This window comes from Diabrotica undecimpunctata, chromosome 6 (assembly GCF_040954645.1).
Source record: "Diabrotica undecimpunctata isolate CICGRU chromosome 6, icDiaUnde3, whole genome shotgun sequence".
Classification (NCBI taxonomy): domain Eukaryota; kingdom Metazoa; phylum Arthropoda; class Insecta; order Coleoptera; family Chrysomelidae; genus Diabrotica; species Diabrotica undecimpunctata.
Genome location: NC_092808.1, coordinates 108,366,891 through 108,384,712, shown reverse-complemented (window position 1 = coordinate 108,384,712; position 17,822 = coordinate 108,366,891). Strand labels below are relative to the sequence as shown.

The window sequence follows — 17,822 nt, the reverse complement described above, 5'->3', positions numbered from 1 at the left end:
TAATATGCAAGGATTTATTGTCAAGGATTTATGTGTTGATATATTAATGGGAAATGATGAATTGGAAAAGAAGAAAGTAAAGATAGATTTTGAAGAAAAAATGATAACTTTGGAAGGGCAAATAATTAAATTTATGCAGAAAGATGAGGTAGAAGAAGGAATAAGAGTTGATAGGATATTATTAAAAGAAAATAATGATGTTTATGAAGAAGAAATGTATTTTGATGATAGGGAATTGTCCCAAAAGAATGTAAAGAATAATTATTGTAGTGAATATTTAAGGAATGGAAATTTTAAGCAGATGGATGCCTACGAGGCGGAGTGCGTAAAATTGGAAGCAAGGAATAATGAGTACATATTGAAGAATAATGTGATTTGTAAAGAAGAAGATATGATGAAAGTTTTAAATTACCCTGAAGAATATAAATTAATAGTCATTTCCATATTGCAGCAACACAAGGGACTTGTCAATAAAGAAAATAGAATTGCACAAAATTATATCCATAGTATAAAAGTTAAAGAAGAAAAAGATTTTAAAACAAAATCATACCCAATACCATATAAATACAGAGAAGAAGTAAACAAAACAATTAATAATATGTTAGAAGATGGAATCATTGAGAAAGCAGACACACGTTTTATTAACCCCATAGTAGTAGTACGAAAAAGATCAGGTGAAATCAGGTTATGTTTGGATGCAAGGAATATTAACAAGATTACTGAAAAGCAATTTGAAGCACCAATGAGTATAGATGGAATATTAGGAAGAATTACAGGAATGTCATTTTTCACTAAAATCGATTTACAGCATAGTTTCTGGTTAATACCTCTAGAAAGAAAAAGTAGACAGTATACAGGATTTCAGATAGATGGAGTAGTATATCAATTCAAAGTAGTACCATTTGGACTTCAATCATCTTGCAGTGCTCTATGTAGATGTCTTCATGATATTTTGGATCAATATGAACATTTTGTAATTCACTACATTGATGATATATTAATTTTTTCTAAAACGGCTGAAGATCATGAGAAACACCTAAAAATTATAATAAATAGATTAGACAAAGTGGGACTAAAAATAAATCAAGAAAAATGTACATTTTTTCAAAAAGAAGTCATATATCTAGGTTATAAACTTAACACTAAGGGAATCGAAATGGATCCAGAACGGACACAAGTCATTCAGGAATATAAAACACCACACAATTTAAGAACTTTAAGAGGATTTATTGGAATAATTAATTATTATAAAAGGATGATACCAGATCTAAGTATAAAAGAAATTCCATTACTTGAACTACTGAGAAAAGGTGTAAAATGGAGATGGGATCAGAGAAGAGAACTAGCATTCCAAGAAATTAAAAACATTTTTCTGTCAAATTTGAAAATATACTATCCTGACTATACACAGCCATTCATATTAAGAACAGATGCATCAATAGAGAGATTATCAGGGGTATTATTACAAATACATGATGGGGTCGAATACCCAATACAATTCATTTCAAGAATCACAAAGCCACATGAAAAGGGTTACTCAGTTTCAGAATTAGAACTAGCAAGTATAATACACTGTGTCACAAAATTAAGATTTTATTTGTTGGGTAATGAATTTACAATAGAAACAGATCACCAAGCTTTAACGTCTATATTAAATAACAAATATGGAAACAGTAGAATACATCGGTGGAGTCTAATACTTAGTGAATACTGCTTTGAAATCAAATACATTTCTGGAAAATCCAATATAGTGGCAGATGCTTTATCAAGGTTAGAAAATACATCACAAAAAGGGCAGCGAACAATAAAAATTGGATTAAATCAATTAGTAGAAAGTACTGGATTATATTCTAAAGAAGAAATTATAAGAGATCAGATCAATTTGAGTGAAAAACAAAAAGTCCTTAGGAAAGATGGGGTATATTATAAAATAATAAATGGCATAGAAGTATATGTAATAACTAGAACTTTAGCAAAGAAAATATTGAAAAATTTACATAACAATTATATGCATATTGTTTCAAGAAAGCTATGGATGCTATTTAGGGACAATTATTTTGCAAAGAATGACATAAGTATAGCAAAGGAAATTACTACCCAATGCCCAATATGTCAACTAAACAAAGAAAAGAATTTCAAAAACCAGAACACATATAAATCTAATGTTGTATATGAAAAACTAAATACAGTTTCCATGGATTTTATTTCAAATTTAGTTCTCAGTCCAACAGGAAAAAAGCATATACTAGTGATAGTTGATTTATATACAAAATTTATTAAACTATATCCCTGCTCTAGAACAAATGTTAAAACATTAAAATTATATATTAATCAATTTTTCGAAGAAATAGGACCATTTAGAAATTGCATAATAGATAATGCTACATATTTTAACAACCAAAAATTTCGGGCATTTTGTGAGAAAAAGGGAATCAACATTCATTTTACAAGTATCAGGCATCCTCAGGCAAATCCTGCAGAAAGATATATTAAAGAAGTTATAAAATATTTAAGGATACTGTGCCAAAACCAACATGAAACTTGGCAGCAACATATACCACAAGTAGAATATTTTTTAAATAATACACATAATTTGAATACAGAGGAAGTACCAGAATATTTAATGTTTGGCCATATAGGAAACAGAAAGTGGATTAGTGAATATAATCAGGATATGTTAGAACAAGTAATGCAGAAAGTGAATAACCGAATTAGGAGGAAAGCTGAAAAATATATCAGAAGACAAAATCGAAATATAAAAAAACCAATCACATTTCAAAAAGGAGACCTAGTGTTAATTCGTTCACTTAGAAAAAGTAATGTTAAAGAAAACCGTTGTAAGAAATTACAACCAATGTTTGAAGGTCCATATACAATTGAAAATCAGAATGGACTAAATAGTTATGTGTTAATAGATGCAGAGAACAGACTAAGAGGCATATTTCATATCAACGACATTTTTCAATATCATGAAGAGATTGAATAATGATTTCTATACCTTTAACACAAATATAATAACACTAATAACTTACTGATAGATCCATTTCATAGATAGATGGTAGATTTCATTGTTGTGAATAAATTTGACATCATACTTGTTGAATTTTGTATATATGGAAATTGTTTGGTACCCTAAAAATCATAATTTGGGGTTAGATACTATAATTGCTATAAAAATGTCTTTCTAATATAATAAAGTGGAAAAACTTACCAATTTATATTGATGAAGTTATTTTGAATGGAAATAATTCCTAGATTTTGTCTATAAATAAACAGAACACCATATCTATTATATTTTTAATTAAGGTTATATTTTATTCTCTGATATCGCATCCATTGCTCCATTTGACATGACAGTTTGACCATAGAATAGCCGAACTGTGCTCCGTTGTTCTCTGTTTTGACATAGACAGCGAACAGGGATGTTGTTAACACATTTTAAATAAAAAAAATTGATTTATTAAATTTAATAAGGTATGAGAAAATTAATATTTAAAAAAATAATAAGTAAATTATTTATTTTAAATATTATTTTGGGGTATTGATACGATTAGGGTTTATAGAAAATAATTTATAAGTTATATACTACATAATATTAGATATAAAAAAGTATTTGATTGTTTTAAATAAGTTATATACTAGAGAATTTAATAAAAATATATTTATGTGAGGGTATTTTTAATAAATTAGCATATAATAAGTGTAAAAAGTTGTATTTTAGTAATTATAATGTGGTAGATAGATTTAAGTGAGCCATGTGCCTAGGCAACCAAAAATACTCTCGAAATTTGACAGATATTTATACTCTGAAGTGACGTTTAAGAATATTTACGAATATAAAGTGGGTTATAATAATATATTGTTTGAAATGTGTATTTTATTAAATTAGAATGTTAAGTTACTAATTTAATTATATATTCTGATCTGAAAAGCCTAAATGTAAACAAAATTATTAATAGAAAAGAATGGAATTCTCTGGATCTCCGGAGATGGCCATGTTTGCGAAATGGTTTGTTCCAGAAAATTCAGACAAGTATTAAATAGAACAAATTGGAACATGATATCTTACGAGATGGTTCTAGAAATTCAAAAACATATAAATACCCGTGATTTGGATTCAAGATGGCAGTTTTTGAAAGTTTTTAGTCAGAAAAGTTTTAGATAGTGCAGTCAGAAGAGTTTTAAGAAGTTTTTAAGTTTTTAGCAGTTTTATCATGAAAGTTAGTTAGAAGATAGATACATTTACTTAGTGAAGTCAATTGTTCGGCAGTTTTTTGAAAGTTTTTAGTCAGAAAAGTTTTAGATAGTGCAGTCAGAAGAGTTTTTGGCAGTTTTTGAAAGTTTTTAGTCAGAAAAGTTTTAGATAGTGCAGTCAGAAGAGTTTATGTCAGTTTTGGAAGTTTTTAGTCAGAAGTCAAGCAGTTTATTATGAAAGTTAGTTGGAGTCAGTGAATCAAGTACAAATAGTCAAAATGTTTAATATAGTGAGTTAAATGAAGATTAAAAATTATGCATATAATTTAATGCACATTTATAATTATACACAAATAATTATTGAAGATAAAAAAAGGTATATTGGAAGAAATTAAATTATATTATGGTTGGAGATTAGTATAAATCAACTTATAATAATTGGATATTGGTATATTGAAAAGAAGAATAAATATAAATGCTGTTTGCTGGTTTGGTTGGTGGTGTATACATGCTGGTGAAGAAAACTATATCTTAAATTGGTAGAAGCTGATAATTGGAAAAAGAAATTTCACAAAAACAAGGATAACCGAAGTACGAAGACTTTCAGTGGTGATTAGAATATATATAGTGGAAAACAGTTCATTTAGGCATTCAGTGAAAGAAAGGTACAAAATTTTGTTAATATAATTTAGTTAGTGTCATAACAATTTCAATTTTAAAGATAGTTTGTTTAAATTTTAGATTGTCTATAGAATTTAATTAGTTTTATAAGAATATCAGTTTAAAGATAGTTTATTTTAAATTTACATTGACTAGGTTAGATATATATGTGTGTTTCATAATAGTTATAATAAAGATAATTTAAAAAAAGTACTTACAAGCTAATTCTTTGAGAACCGCGATAAAAACCCTATATATTATATTATTAAAAATACTCATTGTTCATCATTCAAACAAAAAACACATCATAACAATATATATATATATATATATATATATATATATATATATATATATATATATATAAATTATATATTATAAATTATATAAATTACAAACAACAGTAAATACAAAAATATTATTCTACAAACAAACATCTAGATTATAAATATATTCGATTGACTCTTTTGTAGCAGCCAGGAAATCCGAAGGGTTGCCGTTATAGGATCTAATCGGGCATTCCTCTACCATGTATTTTACTGTTTGCCTTTCGGCGCCGCAGTCGCAATTTGGTGATTGTATTTTTCCCCATCTAAAAGGTGAGTCGGAACATCTGCCACAGTTCGTCCTTATTCTATTGAGTGTGGTCCAAATTCGTCTCGGTTGGTTGAAGCCCTCATGTTTGCTTTTAATACATGGCATGTTCCAGTTAGCTGGTGCAGCGTTATTCTCCCATTGTTCTCTTCACCGTTCAGTTACATTAAAGTTTTGATCTACTAGCCTTTTTGCTGTTTTTAGAGGCGGGTGTCTTGAACGGAGCCTATTTACGTCTCTGGCGGAAGTTCCGACATGATAGCGGAGCTCAGGATCAGTATTGATTTTTGTAAATTCTCTGACAAGGGCATGTTCCCGGCGGATGGGTAGTGGAGCTATATGACTCAAAGCTAGTAACCAGTAAGTGGGCGTGGCCTTGATTGTACCCGATATAGTTCGCATGGCTTGGTTAAATTGGACATAAACACGGTGAGTATGTGGACTGTTTATCCATACTGGTGCACAGTATTCCGCTACGGCGTATACCAGCCCTAATGCTGTCGATCTAAGTGTGGGTGCTGAGGAGCCCCATCTAGTGCCGCAGAGCTTTTGCAGGATGTTGTTACGAGTTCGGATTTTTGCAGCAGTTTTAGTAAGATGCTCTTTAAAGTTTAGCGTTCTGTCAAGTGTAACACCTAAGTATTTTGGGTGTTTATTATAGTTAAGGAGTCTATCCTCAAAATGGATTTGAGGTTGATAGTTGGCCATCTTGTTGTTTAAATGGAAGCAGGACACTTCTGTCTTAGTTGGATTGGGTTACAATCTCCATTTGCGGAAATAATTCCCTAGGGCATTTAAATCGTTTGTTAGAATGCGTTCAGTGACCTCGAATTCTTTATGACCTGCGGCAAGCGTCCCGTCGTCTGCGTATCCAAACTTTTTTGATGTGGTTTCTGGCATGTCTGCTATGTAGAGGCTGAAAAGCATGGGAGCCAGCACGGATCCTTGTGGAAGTCCATTATTCAGTTTTCTTTGGGTACTAGTCTTGTCTCCCAATATAACTTTAAAACATCTGTTGGATAGCATGGCGTTAATAACCTCAGTGGTCTTTCTACATGGGATTATTCGCATTAGTTTATTTATTGCCCCTTGTGGCCACACAGTGTCGTAAGCAGCAGATAGATCGATGAAGACAGCGGTTGTTTTTAATTGCTTTTGAAAGTTTGATTCCACATAATTGGTCAGCGCGAGTACCTGGTCTGTGCACCTGCGGTTTGGCCGAAATCCTGCCTGTTCCACTGGTAAGTGTTGGAATATGGTTTTGCTGATTCTATTATACAACAGTCTTTCGAAAAATTTGTACACCATACTTAAGAGTGCGATGGGGCGGTAGTTTTTTGGTGAATTATTACTTTTCCCTGGTTTTAAAATGGCGACGATTTTTGCATTTTTGAGTTGGTGGGGGACGTTTCCCATTTGAAGGATGTCAGAAAAGAATTCTGCGAGCCATTGCCTAGTGAATCTGCCGCTATCGTAATTAAACTAAATATCGTGATAGACCAAATGGATTACGCAGCACTGAGATTTTCAGAAATCTAAAATTTTCAATTCAAGTCTTACTACATAATCCAGGTAGTAAAGTCATAATAAGTATTAGTTTACTTTTTTTGTGGTTTAACAAGTCTCCGTATCTGGTTTTGCAGTTCAAAAAGACTATCTTTGGTTCTTGAAGAAAAAACTTGCCAGGATTTGTCTTCTGATTTTTTACTAATGCTTTAGTTCTATTCCTTTTTTGTAGTTTTTGTAAGTTTCAAGTGTACAAATCCCACTGGGAAAGTACGACTGGTCAAGCACATTGCAAAACGTATATTGGTCTGATGTACTGCGCAAAATGAGCAGGAATGAGCTTAAAATTTTAACAGGCTTCTTTACTGGACGTGCGTCAGTCAAGGGACATCTATATACATTGGTCCGTTGCACGGATACTTAAGCTTCAGACTCTATGGCAGAGAGCCTGAAGAGGTCATCCATATTTTGTATGAGAAACAGGCACTAGATTGAAGACAACAAAAACTGTTTGGAATCTACTAAATACATCCAAAAACATGTAAAGTTCTTTTCAGTGCCTTTTTTCAGTGCGTCACAGTTTTTCGATTTCTTTCCAACGTATTACGTTGGATGTGACGAAAAAATCGGTAGTTCCGTGATTAAACACAAAAATATTGCAGCGTTACATACATAAGCGGTCTATTCCTAACCTACGTTTGATTTGTTGATATTAAAAATGCGCGCTTTCTAAAGCCAATCAATTACGCCGATTACGAACATTTGACGTAAAACTTCATCCATGTTGGCCATCCTTTCGAAGTGTAAAAGAGTGAAGTGATCGCTGTCATACAGGTCAGTATTTGACATTATTTCACAGCGCTAAGCATTATTTTGTGTTTTGGATTATTTATTTTTTTATTACATATTTTAGAAATTCCAAGATATACGGAAAAGGAACAAGTACTGATAGTCAAATTACTTAACCAGTTTCAATTAGAGAAGGGAACTAAACAAACTTTATTACCAATTTCTACTGTTCGTAGAATGAGTTTTAAATTATGAGGCGTTAGGAATTTCTTTGACAACTATAAAACGATTGGCAAATGAAGGTAGATTATTCCATTAAAATGAGCGAATCAGTAGCCATTCGTTTTGAACCCAAATTATTAATAAATAAATGAATCGAATCAAATATCAAATCTAATCAAATCAATTATCGAATCAAATCGAATCGTATATCGAATCTAATCGATTATCTAATCAAATAGAACCGATTATTGAATCGATTATCAAATATTAAATTGAATGGATCATCAAATTAATTACAATATTAAAAGATAAAGGAGTTGATAGTCAAGATTCATAGAAAAGTTATACTGGCGTCAAACAGCGACAGCTCGCATAAACGGAAAATCAACAGAAATATGTAAAATACAAAGAGGTGTCAGACAGGGTTGTATACTATCCCCACTGTTATTTAATTTATATTCAGATAGAATATTTAAAGAAGCGCTGCATAATTTGGAATGGAGCGTGAAAGTTAATGGAATTCTGATAAATACAATCAGATATGCAGATGATACAGTTATTTTAAGTGATAACATGAATGGATTACAATGCCTTTTAAATGCCATTGATACAGTGGGAAGAGAGTTTGGCCTAAACATAAACTGTTCAAAAACAAAACACATGGTGTTTAGCCGTTTAGCACATCAAGATGCACGATTATATGTTGATGGTCATATAATTCAAAGAGTGTCCAGTTTTAATTATCTTGGATGCCATATTACTGAACAACTAGATCCAGATCAAGAGATAAAACGTAGAATCGAGATAGCCCGCACGACATTTTTAAAAATGAAGTCATTCTTCTGTAATGATAACTTGCAACTTCAACTTCGAAAGCGCATGGTTAAATGCTACATTTGGTCAGTCCTCTTATACGGTGTCGAAGCATGGACTTTAAAAATATCCACCATTAATCGTCTGGAGGCCTTTGAAATGTGGCTGCACAGACGTATACTAAAAATTCCATGGACGGCTATGCTGACAAATGTGGCAGTTCTTGAGAGAGCAAATGCTGCTCGCGAGCTGCTTGATAACATCAAATGTAGAAAGATGGCCTATTTTGGACACGTAGTAAGGGGAGACCGATATAATATTCTTCAACTTATTATGATGGGTAAAATCGAAGGACGCAGAGGAATTGGTAGAAAGCAGGCCTCTTGGTTGAAGAATATCAGGGAGTGGACAGGAATGAGGAAAGCTGACCAACTCTTTAGAATAGCTCAAGACAGAGACAGTTTCGCCATGTTAATCGCTAACGTCAAGGGGACTTGATAGGGCACGTTAAGAAGAAGGATCATCAAATCGAATCGATTATCGAAACGAATCGATTACCGAATCTAATCGAAGCGATTACCAAATTGATTATCGAATCAAATCAAATATCGAATCTAATCAATTAACGGATCAAATCGAATCGATTATCAAATTGAATTGATTATCAAATCAAATAGAATCGATTTTATCGAATTGAATCGATTTTCCAGTCGAATCGATTATCGGATGAAATCTAATTGAATAGATTATCGAATCGAATATCAAATCAAATCGAAGTAATTATCAAATCGAATCGATTATTAAATAGAATCAAAATACAATAAAATAGAATAAAATTTAATACATACAATAAAATATAGTAAAGTAAAATAAAATTCAATTGAATCGAATCGATTATCGAATTGAATTATCGAATCGAATCAATTATCGAATTGAATCGAAATCGAATCGAATCGATTATTGAATCAAAATTGAATCTAATAGAAAATAAACCAATATCAAATCAAATCGAATCGATTATCGAACCTAATCGAATCGATTATCGGATTAAATCGACTATCGAATAAAATAAATTAAAGTAAATTAAAACCATCGCTCCTTGCGTAGACCATCAGAAAGCTATGCTTTCTCTCCTCGGTCACTCCTGAAGTCGGTCACATCCCTTTTTTTATTTCAGATATATCCTTAGTCGATATGTCGTAAAATAACTACAGGTTTGAAAACAAGCTTTTTTGTGTTTACAAAAAATGACGGCAAACTAATTTATTGTATAACTAGAAAACGAACTGACTATGCTTGTATTATATACGATTACAAAAATGGACCGTTTTGTTTATATATTTGAATGTTTACATATTAATTATAAATTTAATAAAAAATATTGTTTACTAACTAACAAAATCTTGATAGTAGAGGCCAGCAGTAGAGGCCAGCAGATCGAAAAAGTAAAAAAGTACACTTACCTAAGAACACTTATAACAGAAAATAATGACTACACTGCAGAAATCAAAGTCAGAATCGAAAAAGCACGTTCTAATTTTATGAAAATGAAAAAGGTACTATGTGGCAAACATTAGCTCTTAAAGTACGCCTAACAAAATGTTACGTATAGAGTGTACTATACTATGGAGTGGAATCATGGACGTTAAATCTGGACACAATGAGACGACTTAACGCCTTTGAAATGTGGACATACAGAAGAATTATGAGGGTTTCTTGGTTAGATAGAGTTACGAACAATAAAGTACTGAGAAGAATAGGTAAAGAGAAGGAAGTTGAACTTACAATTAAAGAAAGAAAGCTACAGTATCTCGGACATGTGATGCGGGGCGAGAAGTAGACGAATTTCATGGCTTAAGAACCTGAGAGAATGGTTTGAACGTAGCTTAAAACAACTATTTAGAGCTACTGCCTCAAAAATTAAAAAAGCTATGACGATTGCCAACCTCCGTAGCGGAGATGGCACCTGAAGAAGAAGAAGATTGTTTACTATTTAATCCACCTTGCAATAAAAGTATTAGTTTAATGCCAAAGTTTTTCATCTGTGGCTAAATACGATCCTAGCATTTGCCAGATTCGTCTATAATTACATGAAATAATAGGAATAGGTGGGGAATATCGACCGTAGGGTAATATCGACTACTCTCAAATTTCATCTAATTGACGTGACAGGGCAAAAAGAATGCGCACATCATTCGTCGCAGGCGCACTGGCCACTTAGTCGTTTTTCATACGCCATAATGTCTAGTAAATTTTTGTTTTGTGGAAGATTTTTATAATATTATACAATCGTATTTTAAGGTAAGGGTCCTTTATTAGCATTTTAGTATTCACAATACATGAAAATATATTTCTAGACTACAGATGTCACAAAATTATATAATTTCATGTTAAGTGTTTTTTAAAAAAGTTCATGTCAACAATGAGCACACTTTCGGATAAAATCGACCATAGTGGTCGATTTTACCCCAACGTGATCGATATTACTCTAATTGTGATGTAGTCTCAGTTGATGTTATTTATTTCAGATACCACGAACCTATTACAGAAAACACTTTTGATAAGAGGAGTATCCAAGTTATACAACATCCCTTATGGAACATTGTAAGACCGATTAAGAGGTCGTTTCGAGGCCAAAAGAATTACACTAGGACGAAAAGCTGTCTTTACCAAGGAAGAGGAATCAGAATTTGTATCTAGAATTTTAGAACTAAAAGCAAAAAACGCCTTCGACGTTTTTTTGGCCTTACGTCCCGTACCATACGTCAAATGGTTTTTAATTATGCAGAGCAAAACAAAATTAAACGTCCATTTAAAATGGCAACAAAAATGTGTGGTAAAGACTGGTTTTATTCATTTATGCACCGTCATCTAGAACTGAGTTTGCGTAAACCAGAAGCAACAAGTTTGAGTAGAATTACAAAAGATATTTTACAAAAACTTGGCAACTTTACGTGATCGTTACAAATTTGAATGTCATCAAATTTTTAATGTTGATGAGACGGGTATCAGTAATATTCATATTTCCTGTAAAATTGTTGCTGCAAAAGGCCAGAAACAAGTTGATGCAATTACCAGTGGTGAACAAGGATAAACCACGACGCTAGTATGCGCTTTCAATGCCTCAGGTCAATATATTCCACCTATGTTTATTTATAGAAGAAATCGGATGAAAAAAGGTTTGTACAAAAACGGTCCTATTGGAGCAATATACAGATGTTCCAAATCACGGTGGATAATGAAACAACTTTTCTTGGAATGCCTGAAACATTTTCAGCGGCATTTCTAAAGACCATCCAGTTATTTTAGTGCTAGATAACCACACAACGCATTCAAGTCTGGCTTCCTACAATTTTTGTCGTGACACCGGAATAAATCTCCTTTCACTGCCACCGCATACCTCCCACCGTCTCCAGCCTCTAGATTTTACGTTTTTTCTCTATTCAAGACAGCTTTCTACCAAGAATGGGACAAGTATATAAAACAAAAAAAAGGAAGGAAAATCAATACAACAGACGTTGCTGAACTGGTTAAAAATGCCTTTAATAGGGCTGCGTCTGTTGAGAAGGCTGTAAATGGTTTTCGAACCACAGGGATTTTTCCCTTCAATCCCGATGTTTTTTGTGAAGAAGAATTAATATCTATACCAGTAGTTGAACAATATCAAGATAATGTGTCTTCTCTGCCCGATACACATCAAACACCATCGCCAACACCAGTTCCCCTAGATAAACTAGCAGGGCCCAGTGGAGTCCAAAATTAAAAACTGAGACCAAAAGCAGCACCATCATCAGAAGATTCTTTATCTGAATCAGAATTGAAAGCTTATCTCGTATATCTTTCAGTGAACTACCAGTCAGGCACTACCAGTCAGTAGTGGTGCAAAAACAAGAAGCAGGCGAACTCAACACTCGATCATTTTAACATCAACACTATTAAAAGAACAATTAGGAAATAAGGAACAAAAAAAACAAAAGAAGAATGAGGTTGAGAAAGTTAAACGAACAATTGGAGCTACTAAGATTAATTAATTAATTAATTAATTAGTCAAGAAGAAGACTTATGGCATGAAAGCATACCAAATACGAGAAAGCGAACTATGAACAGTATGTTCGGAGTTTGGATCAAATGAATTATGGTGCAGATGTCGTGTCTGTGGATACTGCTACTCTTTATATTTGCCTAAACTGTAAATGTAACTAAAGAAATATGTATTTTATACTTAAACCTAAGTAAACTTAACCATTGAACTTGTTCATCTGTGATCGATATTTGCCATCCTTGATCAATATTACCCATCTCCATTGTTGTTCAATCACAAATTAATCCCTTAATTTGTAATCTCACATTATTCTTAACTTTTTAACGTTTTATAGTTTTACCGTGTATAATTGAAACATTGTAAAACATATTGAGTAATATTTTAATAACTAGAGTCTATTAAACCAGCAAATCAGCAAACTTAATAAATTGCCAATAATATATTTTCAAATTGAACTTCCTGTTCCTGAAGTGTTGCAATAACGTCCTAGATTAAGTTGTATTGTAAGCTCATAGTTCAAAGTTTGTTAGTATGATAGAAGCATTAACCTCTGTGCTGAGGTATATATTATTTGTGAAATTATAAATTGGGGATTTGAGCTCGTTTGAGCGCAGTCTATTGTAGAAAGTTACCTAACCAACAACTAGAGTGTAATTATCAGTAGCTGTCAATAAAACTATAATTTTTACTCCACACTTCAACCATGTATTTACCATCGTCGATCGAGAAGAATCGGACAAAGGGGAATTAGAAAACAATTCGATCCTGATATTTACATCGAATCTGTCCAATTACCGATACTACCCGATTGATCAATATTACCCGAATTTTTTGAGTTTCAAAAATACATATTTTTAAAATATTTGTGATTATTTTATAATATTTTTGAAACAGTAATTGGTTAACTAAATGAACTAAGTGTCCATATTATAAGTTTCAAATTCGTAAAAGCTATAGCAAAGAGTCTATAACAGTTTTGTCTTAAGTAGTCGATATTCCCCCACCTTCCCCTACTCGAAATATCCAATACATTATATAACGTCATAATTAATAATGCACTGAAAGAAGGCTCTGAGAAGAACCATTAGATTAGATTAGATTATGTGAGGTCGTTAAGGCCATGCGGCCTCACCGCACTTCGACCTATAGAGATCTTTTGTGCATACCTTAATCTAGTTAAACTCTAGAATGCCAATACCTCTGATGAAGTTGATTAGCTTCCTAGGTGACTTGTTTCCTATGTCAGAGGACGCCAGACTGACCTCTCCTAGGAATTTTAGTCTTTTGCAGAACAGTGCTACGCAGTTGCATAGTATATGTTCTGCCGTTTCTTTTTCATTGTGACAGAAACGACAGTTCTCACTATCTGATTTGCCCATCTTCTTGAGATGATATCTCAGAGGGCAGTGACCAGTGAGAAGGCCAGTGACCATTTTGATATCTTTTTTACTCATTTCGAGAAGGTGGTTTGTTGCAGTAGGCGACACTTTTATGAGCCTTTTTGCTTGCCTTTGTCCTGGTGTGTTAGACCAATATGATCTTAGTTGATTGAGTTCCCAGGTACGGAGTTCCTCTCTGATGTGGCTTTTCGATAGTCCACAGAAGGGTTCCGGACCCTGGAATAGGGTATTAGCTCCTTCTTTTGCGAGGCTGTCAGCTTCCTCATTTCCTGCAATTCCCTTGTGACCTGGCACCCACATCACAGTTACATTGTTGCGTTCCGCCAGCTTCTTGAGAGATTGTTTACAGTCCCAAACCAACTTCGACTCACATGTAAATGACTTTAGAGCCTTTAAGGCTGCTTGGCTGTCTGATAAAATAAGGACTTTTGCCCTACGGCTGTCTCGGTTGAGACATTCTTGGGCACTTATATCTATATCATGTATTTCTGCCTGGAAGATAGTTGGGGCGTTTCCAAGAGATTTAAAACCAAAAGGCCTGAAATTGGGCCCAGTAACTCCCACTTCTGCCCTTTCATCTATCTTAGATCCATCCGTATACCATACGAGTGAACCTTCTTCCACTTTTGGTTCAATTTCTTCACCCATTTGGTGGTTTTTTATGACCACTTCAAAGGGTGTTTCAAAGTCGAATTTGACTGGCATAGCATCTGTCGGGATGTCCTTAGAATCCAATGGAATTTCTTCGAAGATTTTCAGGTGGCCAACTAGATCTCCAGGTTTCATTATTTGTGTCTGTCGCAGTTTTAAGCTATAGCGGTAGTTACTGCCTCTCTCCTTATGCAGAACTGCAAGGGAGGAAGGTTCAGCATCGCCTCTAGAGCTGCAGTGGGACATGTTGACATTGCCCCTGTGATTCCCAAAAATGCTAGCCGCTGCACTTTTTGCAGCTTGGCGTTAGCTGTTGTTTGTTGTGTTTTTGGCCACCATACGAATGATGCGTATGTGACCATGGGCCTAATTATTGTTTTATATGACCAGAGAGTCATTTTCGGTTGTAGGCCCCAAGTTTTTCCAAACGTCTTGCGGCAGGTCCAACTTGCCACCAAAGCTCTGGATAAAATTTTTTCACTATGACTATTCCAGGTGAGTTTTTGATCTAAGGTTTACCCCCAGATGTTTTACTTCCTTGGAATAGTCTAATGTGATGCCATTCATAGTTGGAGCCTGTAAATTGTATTTACGTTTCCTTGTGAAAGGTATCAAAGTCGTTTTACTGGGGTTGACATTTAAGCCCTCTTTCGAGCACCAACTTTTAATTTCGTTAAGAGCAGTTTGCATGAGACTAGATATAGTCTGGTCATGCTTGCCTCTAATTGTAATAACTGGGTCATCTGCGTAACCTTGGGTTATAAAACCAGAATCATGCAACTTAGTGAGAAGATCATCCACAACCAAAGACCACAGCAGAGGCGATAATACTCCCCCTTGAGGGCACCCCTTTTTACCGCTGTCACAGTCACAGTTTCTCCTCCAATACTAGCAGTGATGATTCTCGTTTTTAGCATTGACTGAATCCATTGTATTAGTGAGACTTCAATGCTACTCTTTACTAGTAGAGAAGAACCATAGTATCAATGCAATGGACCTGTACAATCTGGTACAGGATTTTAGAATTCTAAAATCAGTATCATAATGGATGGTACTAAGTAATGACACTAAGCGAACTTATTGCAGTTGGCAGCCGTCTATTATAAGTACGATCAGCTTATAGCAGATAGCCTCAAAAAAAACTGTTAGTTTATTTGTGTTCTGAAGCTTTTCGATTTTCAACGCATTTTAATTTTGTTTCTTGTCGGTAAAATACGTTTTGCGTAAACCAAAATTTTACGCAAAATCTAAAAAAAAACAAGAATTTATAGGATCCTTTATTTATAAAATTAATATTGATGGTGATTTCATATATAACTGGAATTAAGCAATCTGTAAATATTGCCAACATGTAGATTCTCTACTCTTACGAGGAAATACAAATTTTATGTCTTCCCATCCGATTATGTACGTTAATTATCCTGTATAATATATAATATTTTATAATAACATAAATCAAAGAGAAATAAAAAAATATTTTCTTAATTAAAAATAACAGTAACGCATACCTTAACACCCTGCCGAGCCCTTTAGTCCTCATAAGACATCCGCTGATGATTTGAAATAGACAATATATAAACATTCCGGACTGCGTTACCAGCAACAGTAAATGCTCCAGAGGAAGTTCAATATTGGCGTTGCTAATCTTTAAGTCTCTTAACGTAATGGCACTCATTAATACTGCCACCGTAGACGTAGAGAAGAGAATGGATTCCCACATCATCGTCTAAAATAATAAACGTATCAAGATATTTTTAAAAAGATTTTATTTTTTGGTTGTATATATATATTGTATATACAGTGTGTCCATAAAGTATGGAATAAATTCGATATTTTCTAAAAAGCTTTTTAAAAAAATCTAAAACACGTCGATTTATAAGTTTAATGTTCTACCTTCTACAACAAAATTTCATTATAAAAGGTAAAACACATTAAGGTGATAACGTCATCGGCTCTATTTTTAAGTATTTTATGACATTTTTAGATCGATAAAAATGAGCTGATTGCAAAAAAGTATAATACTCGGTGCCTAACGGACATAATTTGAAAGATATGCGCTTGGAAAATAAATTATTTATTATCAATTGCAAAAAAGTAGCGTACTGCTAGTTTTAAGTGAAATGTAATTATTTTTTTCTACTCTCTTACTAGTAAATAAAAAAATTAAGATTACGCTTCAGTTCTATAAAAATGTGTAATATCACATAAGCTTTGTAAGTCAGTTGGTCGACTTACCATGGAAACGAATTAACAGACGTTATTTTGACAGATTAAAAATTATTAATCTGTCAGTGTAAATATAGTGGTAATTTAAATACAGATAAATAAAATGAGTTCATCGAATAGTGAAGATTTATTTAGTAGCACACCACCCAATAGTATGCAGTTAGCTGTGAACACTACCGACAACCTATTACCAGAAAAATATAGAGGAAGATATGAAAAGGTATATCAGCAATTTATGGATTGGCGTAAAACAAATAATGTAAATTCATTTTCTGAAAACGTACTCTTGGCTTATTTTGGAGAAATCGCTAAGAAATTTAAACCATCCTGATTATGGGCAATATATTCTATGCTAAGAAGTGAATTTTGAAAGAATAACTTTGAAAAATAATGTTAATATTGAAAATTACCCAAAATTGCGAGCTTATCTAAAAAGGCAATCATAAGGTTTTGAAAACAAAAAATCTAAAATTTTACATCCTAATGAAATACTTTTTTTTTTAAATGGAGCTTCTGATGTACAGTACTTGTACTTATAATACTTTTATTTTAAGGTTATTGCAATTATTGGAATATGTGGAGCTTGTAGGAAATAAGAGTTAAAAAATCTTAAAATGTGTGACATTGATGATTTAAGTACCATGTTATTGGTTAAAATTCCTGATACAAAAACCAAAATAAGTAGATCTTTCGTTATTTCCGGAAATTTCCATAAAACCTGCAAA

The 17,822-nt window shown here is 33.0% G+C and overlaps 1 protein-coding gene across 1 annotated transcript in view; it reads right to left on the bottom strand.

Moving 5' to 3' along the window:
* The window catches only part of LOC140443711 (proton channel OtopLc-like), a 108,029-nt gene that overhangs the window by 22,547 nt on the left and 67,660 nt on the right, over positions 1-17,822 (bottom strand). The window contains exon 8 of the mRNA XM_072535097.1: positions 16,380-16,597. Within this exon, the coding sequence (XP_072391198.1) occupies positions 16,380-16,597 (218 nt within the window). The remainder of the gene's footprint in view (positions 1-16,379; positions 16,598-17,822) is intronic.